This window comes from Lycium barbarum, chromosome 12 (genome assembly GCF_019175385.1).
Source record: "Lycium barbarum isolate Lr01 chromosome 12, ASM1917538v2, whole genome shotgun sequence".
In the NCBI taxonomy this organism is placed as follows: Eukaryota; Viridiplantae; Streptophyta; class Magnoliopsida; order Solanales; family Solanaceae; genus Lycium; species Lycium barbarum.
In genome coordinates, this window is record NC_083348.1 from 103,189,894 (window position 1) to 103,199,556 (window position 9,663).

The window sequence follows — 9,663 nt, forward strand, 5'->3', positions numbered from 1 at the left end:
ATAAAAAAGTAATTAAATTGTATGTTATTTTTTAAATATATATATTTTAAGTATATTTATTTTAGTAAACATAATAAATAAATGACATGGCGGAATAGAAAAATACAACAATTAAATATTTTGAAGACAAGTAATAATATGAGGTTCATGTTTTTTGCAGTGCAATAATTTCATTTGCTCTCACTAATGAGTTAATATGCATGTGGCAATGAATCCACTATTATTGACTTGATGGGGATACTTTAGGAATCATATGAATATTGTTTGATTTTTTATTATATGGGATGCACGTTTTTTTTTTCTTGACGTTGCCTTTTTTTTTTTAATATGGGGTCCATTTTTTTTCATGAGTTTGAAGAAGGTGGAATCCACTTTTTTTTCATGAGTTTGGGGAGGGTGGGGTCCACCCTTTTTTTTTAAGAGTGACTGTCGACGAAGCATGGGTAAACCGATGCTTCTATATAGTAGATAAATAAAAATATAATAAAGTATTTCTATCTACTTTTTAAAAGAGTTGGTAATATAAAGTATAAAAAGTCCTTTTTTTGCCTTAAATAAAAAAGTGGGTGGGACCACAAAGGATTTTTTTTACTCTTAAATAAAAAAATAGGACCGAACACGGACAACGATGTTGCCTCTATAAACTGGCTCTTCTATATAGTAGTAATAGTAAAATAATACATATAATTTTTTTATCAAAATTTGATTTGGATAATTCTAATTCAAATTATTATATTAATTTTATATGTTTAAGATGAAATGAAGTAGAAATTTGATTTTCTATTTAAATGAAGAACTTCTATTTTTTAATTTTTAGTAAATATTTTTTGTTTAACTCATTTTACTTGTCATGTTGTTTTTTACATGTTTTTTAAGGAAACGTCAATTAGAATTATTATTTCACTAATTTACCTTATTAATTATTTGATCTCTATTTAATATTATTTTTTCTTTTATGACATTAATCTCTTTTCACATTTATTAGAGTAAGGAAAAAAAATGAAAAAGTAATTGAATTCTATCTTATTTTAATATATAAGTATTTTAAGTGTGTTGCTGTACAATAATTTCATGTGCTTCCACTAATGGGTTGATACGCATGTGGCAATGAATCCATCATTATTAATTTAATTGTTTGATTTTCTAAGCACTTTTTTTTTAACATTGTTTGTTTTTTTAATATGAGATTTTTTTTAATATTAGTTGTTGTTTAATATATATGGGCCCACATTTTTTTCCCAAGAGTTTGGATGTGGTGGGTTCCACTTTTTTTTTTTTTTTTAATACTGGTTGGTGTTTAATGTTACATCCGGCATTTTTGGCATATTCAAAAAATTTGAGATAACTTGACTTGTAATGAATAAGGCCATATTTGGACCTTGCTTGGTATGAATGTGTAGGTTATGAGTACGTTGGTGTGGAAGTGTTGGAGAAGGCCAAGGGCAAAAATTGGAATTTCGAAAATTTGTTTCGGGAATTTTGAAATAAGAATTTGGATCAATTGGGCTCAAAAGATAAAATGAAAAATTTAGGCCCAAATTGAGGGGTGGTGGCCGGCCACATGGTGGCCTTGGCCCAAACCCATGATAATTAATCACATGATTAATTATATAAGGGAGCTTAAGCCTTAGAAGCTTCAAGAAAACAAAGGAAAAATCAAGAAAAAAAAAAAGGAAGAGCAATTCGGCCCTAGAGAGAAAGAAAGAAAAAAAAAAGAAAAAAATTCTTGGAGCTTCAATCTTGATTCAAGAATTGTAATTTTGTTGTAATCTTACCAAGTGCAAGATTCTCTACAACTTGGTATAATTATCTTGCCAAGAGGACAACTTTTGTAGCAAGTGAAGAACTTGAAGAAAAGGTAAGAATCAATCCATTTTCTTATGTTATGAAGTTTGATTTATGTTGTAATATGTAGAAATGAGAAGAACTTGTAAAAATATGGAAGTTTGCAAAGTGAGTGTGTTTGTATGAAAGTGGCCGTGTATGTATGCTAATGTATGGATATAATGAGTTGAATTTTTATGTTGTAATCTAGTTGTGGTTATGGTGGAATTTGTATTGGAATTGAAAGTTGAAAGAATTTAGTGGAAGTTGGAAAATTATGTGTGTGGCCGTGTGGTGCTATATGTTGGAGGGAACATGGATTTGTTATAATTAGTATGTTAATTGTGTGGTAATCTTGTGAGGAAAATGAGAAAAAGTGTTGTTAATTGGTTGTCGGAAAATAGGTGATGTTAGTATAGTTTATGTGATTATGAGAATGAAATTGTAAGAATGCAAATTGTTAAGTTGTTGTAGGAAATATGCAACTTTATTGTAGTTTATGTATATATGGAAATAAAAGTGGTAAGGTGCAAATCATGATATTCATCAATGAAATTGGAAGTTAAGAATGCATTATTAACGATTATGTTGAAGATTGGGTATTTTAGATGAATTATGGTTTTGATGAAAAGTTTGTATATCGGGTATACCTTGTGAATATATTGTAGAAAGGATATGAAATGCTTCCTATTTGCGTTGTAATGATCATGACTAATGATGAATATGGAAAGATTAAGATTGGTTTGGAAGTGTAAGGTCGGAACGGAAAATATTAAGTTATGACGGAAAGTTGGCAAATTGTGCCTTATTATGTATTTTGAGCTACTTGTCGTTATTATGAATATTGTTGTTGGGTTGTGTTGATTGTTTGATTGTGTTTAACTTTTGGAGATGTCATATATACAGAGGAAATGCTGCCGAAATTTCGGTAGGCAAGTATGTGTTAAGTTTGGACTATTGAAAAGTTGAAACTAACAAATGGTAAACATGACCATTTGTAGATTCTGGACGAAATTGGAAGTGAAGCTAAGCGAGCATAAGGCGCAATTGAGGTATGTAAAGCCTACCCCTTCCTTCTTAGGCATGTTCTGAACATAATAGGCTCGGCTGCGAGTCTTAAGTACGACTCCGTTCCTCGGAATTCGAGATGGAAATCCGCTCCAATTCCTTCAGTACAATTGCAACCATTTCCTTATAAAATGCCTTCAAAGTGAACTTTTGTACGAAACTTTCCTAAACGGAGTCGGAATACTTCCATATGATTGTGGATGACCTCATAAGGTCCATTATCAGTAATTTACGTATGTCGTCTCGAGTTGGTCCGAGGTGGGTCCACGGAGCCCCGATACCTATTGTATGATCTAAATTGTCTCATTTCTGTCCGATTTTCACAAGTAACATCTGGACTTTCATTGTGATCACGATATGACTACTTTTTATATAAATCTTACAAAATGGCTTTGATATCTGGAAATCCGATTCTGGTAAAAATCTGTCGTGCCTTCCCAAGTAGGATATAGGCGCATATTATGAATGCTATCCGAATACTCTGATTTGACTTGCCATTTGGCCTACTTCAGTTTTATTGGGTCTGTATAATGATCCGTATGTATATGGTTTCTCATTAATCAGTTCGTGCATGTGCTATGATTCCTTTCACCGGATCCCGGGCCGGTTATATCGTGCGGATGGGCCGCCGAGTCCCTTGTCGGGGGCCGGGTCCCATGTATGAATTCCGAAGTATGATGTGTCCGGTTCCGGGGTACTGTGGTATATGTCGTTCCCGGTTACCGTGTATATGTTACGAAGTATGATGTGTCCGGTTTCCCAGCGTGTGATCTGTCCCCGGGGTTACCGTGGTTATGATATGGTGTGTTATGTGACGGAGATGTTCGAAGATATGAAATCTTCTGAAATATTATGTGTTGTGGCGCCAAAGGCAGGAGTGGCGACCACGTTTCTGTACCCTATGTACGATTCTGTCTGTCCGACGGATTATGATTCTGTCTGTCCGTATGGATTCTGATTCTGTCTGTCCGTATGGATTCTGATTCTGTCTGTCTGTATGACTTATGATTCTGTCTGTCCGTCTGTCGGGATTATGATTCTGCCCGTCCGTTTGATTTATGGTCCTGTCCGCTATAATTCTGTATTCTGGTTCAGACTATGATTATGTTTGTTATGTTTCTGCTTTACATACTCGGTACATTTTTCGTACTGACCCCCGGTTCTTCGGGGGCTGCGCTACATGCCCGCAGGTACAGACGCACCAGGTGATACGCCGCCAGCGTAGGGTTCTGATTCTGCTGTTCTGAAGAGCTTCTTTGATCCGGAGCGTACACTTTTGGTATATATATCTTCTGTCTTCTGTATATTCTGTATGTATGGCAACTCCGGGTACGGCGGGGCCCTGTCCCGTCATATGACTCTGTAAGTCTGTTAGAGGCTTGTAGATATGTTTGTGGGTTAGGGTCTTTCTGTACGGATGTGTGTATATGTAGTGTTTGGGGCGACCCCATTCGCCGCGGCGGCCGGTCCGCATACGTTTATATGTTGCTTTGTTGGCCGGTGTGGCCTTTGTTGGTATTTTCTGTGCGCATGGTTATTTTGGATAGTCTGTAAAATAAAGGAAACTCTGCCAAAATTTTTCTAGAAATTATCTAAATTTGAAATATAGCCTTGACGGCTTCTGCTTTATACTTGAATGCGTTTGATAACAGTTGAGATAGCATTGGATATATGTGTTTGGGTGCCCAGATCGGGTACTAGTCACGGCCTACGGGGTTGGGTCGTGACATTTAATATGGGGCCATGAAGAACTTCTATTTTTTAATTTTTAATAAATATTTTTTGTTTAACTCATTTTACTTGTCACGTTGTTTTTTACACGGCTTTTAAGGAAACGTCAATTAGAATTATAATTTCACTAATTTAGCTTATTAATTATTTGATCTCCATTTAATATTATTTTTTCTTTTATGACATTAATCTCTTTTCACATTTATGAGAGTAAGGAAAAAATGAAAAAGTAATTAAAAATTCTATCTTATTTTAATATATAAGTATTTTAAGTATATTGCTGTACAATAATTTCATTTGCTCCCACTAATGGGTTGATACGCATGTGGCAATGAGTCCATCATTATTGATTTAACCGTTTGATATTCTAAGCATTTGTTTTTTAACATAGTTTGTTTTATTAATATGGGATTCACTTTTTTTTTTTTAATATTGCTTGATTCTATTAATATAGGGTCCACTTTTTTTTCCCGTGAGTTTGGATGTGGTGAGTTCCACTTTTTTTCTTCCTTTTTTTTTATTGCTCGATGTTATTTAGTATGGGGCCCACCCTTTTTTTTTAAGGGACAACGGACGATGAAGTATGGGTATAAACCCATGCTTTATATAGTTTTTTTTTTTATTGGATTCACCTTTTTTTTTTTTTTAATATTGCTTGATTCTATTAATATGGGGTCCACTTTTTTTTTCCCGTGAGTTTGGATGTGGTGAGTTCCACTTTTTTTTTAATTGCTCGGTGTTATTTAGTATGGGGCTCACCCCTTTTTTTTTAAGGGACAACAGACGATGAAGCATGAGTCTAAACCCATGCTTTATATAGTTTTTTTATTTTTTATTTTTATATTGCTTGGTGTTGTTTAGTATGGAGCCCGACCTTTTGAACATTATTAGTTTGCACTATATATATATATATATATATATGTATATATATATATATATATATATATATATATATATATATATATATATGTTCAAAACACGATTGATATAACATTGTAATTTGTGCTTCGTATCTAAAACTTTATTATATTAGTGTTTGCTAAGAATACAAAGTCTGAACTTTTTTTTTTTGACATTGTTTATTTTTTTAATATGGGATTAACCTTTTTTTTTTTTTTTTTTTTATATATATATTGCTTGATTTTTCAATATGGGATACTATGTTCAAAACACGATTAATATGACATTGTAGTTTGTACTCCGTATTTAAAACTTTATTATATTAGTGTTTGCTACGGATACGCATGGTGTTTAATATGGGGCCCACAATTTTTTTTTAATATTGTTTATTTTTTTAATACGAGATTCACTTCCTTTTTTAATATTGCTTGATTTTGTTAATATGGAGTCCACTTTTTTTTTCCGTGAGTTTGGATGTAATGAGTTCCACTTTTTATGAGGGGGCCCAAAATTTTTATTTTTTTTATAATTTTTAATTTTTTATTTTTGTGGGCCTGTTTAATATTGGGGGGGGGGGAATTTTTTTTTTAATTTATGGGTGGGGGACCCAATTATTTTTAATTTATGGAGGGGCCCACGACGGACGACGAAATAGTAGAAATAATATCTCTTTTTAACTTGGTTAAGTAAATTCTCACTCAAAACACCCAACAAGCTATACAACCAAAGAAAAAAACATCTCAAATATGACTAATTTTCGTAAATAACATGTTTCTTCGCAAATCTAATACAGTTTTATGATTAATAAATTTTTGCAAACATAATACTTGAAGCGCTAACTTGAAGAACTAGTTATTCTTTCTTGTTAACCCTTCAGAGTCCAAAATTCACTTGCACAACTGATTTGAGTTTTTGACGCGTAGGTCTACTTAGAGATAAAGCGCTCTCAAACTAAAGATTTCATATTTCCAAGGCTGGAATTCAAAACACAGCTTGAGACTGTTCAAGTAAACATCAATTTTAAACTTTGACCCAATTAGTATGATGTTTGTTTCTACATTGACAAGAAATAAAAGAAATTCAAATGAAAGTGCCTGAACAAAGTACTATCAGGATTTTCCTCATTCGGTGTTTGAGTGACATAGTTGACATGAACAAACAAAATGTGTTTGGATAGTAATAGTGATGATGTGCACACATCGGACACAAGTGGGGTCACCGTTGTGTTAATGGTAAACATTAAAAGGACGTTGGCGTGCCTTTAGGTTCCTCATGTCCAGTGACACATTCCATTCATTTCTCCTATCACCATTGGATTCCCTTCTCATTCAGCTTTTGAATATGGATAGATATTACGGCTCGAATTATCATTTAATAGTTGTCATTTCACCTTTGATAGTTGTTCTACTTATCAAATTAAGACTCACTTATCGGAAGTATTGACATATGAAGTGCTTTTTAGAGATAGGGAGGCAATCAAAAAGTATTAAAAAGGGCGCCACCCTCAAATTCATGTTGAGTTAAAAGATGAATTAGGAAACAGATTTATTATTAAAGAGGATTGGGTCAATAATACTGTCCATTCATATAAGAAAAGAAAAGAAAAAGGAAAGCTAAACTGGTTATATTAGAATGGTATTGGAAAGAGAGGACCATATATTGTAGAGAAACAGGATTCAAGTTTCTAGGTGGTGATTGGTATAAGAACAGAATATTCTTAAGGCATTAGCATATTACAAAAGATGATGAAATAACTGCATCGACACTATATGATATATTTTTGAGTTATAGTGACGATTCCAGCTTTTAAGTTTATGAGTTTTTGATTTTAAAACTGGACAGTTTATTCAGCCGCTTCTCTACGAAATAGGAGATGTGTCATTGACTGGATTCAGGACGCAACTATCACCCGAACTGTCTACTACCAAGTTCATGGGTTGCTGTATTGGTCTGGAATAAATTATTTAAGCATATTAAATAAATCTTTTGAATTTACATTGGGTATGTTATTGTTGTAAATAAATCTTTTATTACAAATTCAGAATTTAAGTCAAAATTACTGAACTAACGTAGAACCATCCTACTTAGAAGTGATCCTTAAGTTTAAATTGCTTTTGGTAACATGTTAATGGTAAAAGCCGCTGCACGCCTGAAATTTTAAAAAAGCCAAACAGTAACAACAATCAAGTGAAGATAGAAAAATTCAGTAGGAGGAATGATAACAAAACAAAAGAGCAGAGTGCTGAGGTTTCTGTGATATAGCAGACGGGAATGTTTCCTTGTCCCTCAAAAAACATTCTCTCTTGTCACATCACCTGATCATTAAACTATGACCCCCCCCACCCACACAAGCATGAAATCCAGTGGCATTTCATGTAAATATAGCCCAAATTCATGTGTTATTTTACCCGTCTCCCCACTCTATAAAACAAAGACCCTCTTGGCTTCTCACTACTCAAAATAAAATAAAGAGCTTTGACATTGTGCTTTGTGTTTGGCACTCAGTGTTACTAAATCCAACACAAAAGGAAAATAGAAATGGTGATGGTTGTATCAATGGAGGATACAAAGAAACAAGATAAATTACAAGCAGTATGGTTTGCTGCTGGTGTGGCTGCTTTAATGGCATGTTTAGAACGTGCAATATTAGTTTCCTTTGTAGAACAGTGGCGAGTTATAGCGTTTATTGCTCTTAATCTCTTACTCTTAGCAATTCTTTTCACATCTAGAACTACTCCAACAACTCCAATAGTTGAAACCAGCCAAGAAAGCATCAGCAGCAACACTACTGAATCCAAGATTGAGGTGAGAAAATGTTCGAATTTTATAACTATTTCATCTAAAAACTTAGTAGGTGTTTGAATATGAAGTTGTTGATATTTGGAAAACGTAGTTAGTGTTGAGAAATGGTGTTTGAAAATTAGATTTGTGTTTGGATATGCATCTCACTTGAAAATGTTGAATTTTTGTGGAAGGGAAAATATATTTTTACTTGAAAAAATAGTTGGAACCAATTTTTCAAACTAGTAAAACCAAACTGCAAAGCCGAGTATAAATTGACTATAATGTATAATCAAACGGTCTTTCTCATACTTTTATTTTTTATTTAGAGATATAATCATGCCTGCTTCTTTTGGTATATGCCAAGCACATAATTTTTTGTTGTTGTTGATAATGGGTGTATATTCATTTATTTATTTTGTCTTAAACAGGAAAGGGAGGTGAAAGAATGCAAGAAACATTTGGTGCCTTGTGTAGAAGAAGTATCAGAAGAAGCAATTACAAAGGATGTCAAAGAAGAATATACAATAGACAAGAGGGAAAACAGAGAAGAAGAATTACATGATTCAATAGATGAGCCTCAGCAGATTTCAATGGAAGAATTGAATGAAAGAGCAGAGGCATTTATAACAATGTTCAGACAACATTTAATATCTGATGCAAAGGCTTATAGTTATAGCAAAAGCTGCAGAATTCGAACTCCAATTTCACTCAAAGGAGGTGACAAAATCTTTTCAAAACATAGACCCATTTATTAATTAGGTCAACTATTCTAGTTGAGAAAAAAAAAAATCAAGGTGGTTCTTTTCATTCAAAAGCATTTTCCTTGTGTAATGCTAAAGATTTTCTGAATAGAAAGACCTATCTTGATCTTTAGTTAACAGTTACACTTTTTGGGCTACTATTTTCTTATAGCTTTAGCAGCAACCAAGCTTTTCTGTCGTTGTTCCTACAGGTGAATCCAGAATCTAGCGATAGTAAATTTATAATGAGTGTGATTTTATTACATGCGTACAATTTAATTTTTTTCAACTATAGTTTTAGTAGCAACCAAGCTTGTATCTTCGTGTTCCTGCCGGACAAATTCAAAATCTAGAGACAGTAAATTCATGATGAGAGTGATCTTATTATATATGCACACTTTATTGTTTTGTATGTATACATAATTAAAACCGGCAAAACCTATCCTAAATTTGTCTCAAGTGCAAGCTAAAATTATGAACAAAAAACAAAAGCTGATATCTTTCAAACTCTTTTATTCGAATGATCCATTAAATAGTGTCGAATTTTGAACTCAAAAAAGCTAAAAGAGCAATGATTTGAGTTAGACAACTTCAAAGGACATGACCAGTTGTGTCC

At 33.2% G+C, this 9,663-nt stretch overlaps 1 protein-coding gene across 1 annotated transcript; it reads left to right on the top strand.

Moving 5' to 3' along the window:
• Nucleotides 1-7,978: 7,978 nt before the first annotated feature.
• On the top strand, nt 7,979-9,420 carry LOC132622591 (uncharacterized). Its single transcript, XM_060337217.1, has 2 exons — nt 7,979-8,328; nt 8,736-9,420. Exons 1-2 carry the CDS (start codon nt 8,062-8,064, stop codon nt 9,060-9,062), a joined length of 594 nt encoding a protein of 197 aa, XP_060193200.1. The 5' UTR covers nt 7,979-8,061; the 3' UTR covers nt 9,063-9,420.
• Nucleotides 9,421-9,663: the final 243 nt, after the last annotated feature.

Coding starts and splice junctions, on each gene's coding strand:
- LOC132622591 (XM_060337217.1), top strand. CDS start 8,062: ATGGTGATGGTTGTATCAATGGAGGATACAAAGAAACAAGATAAATTA. Junction 8,329..8,735: donor CTACTGAATCCAAGATTGAG/GTGAGAAAATGT, acceptor TGTCTTAAACAG/GAAAGGGAGGTGAAAGAATG.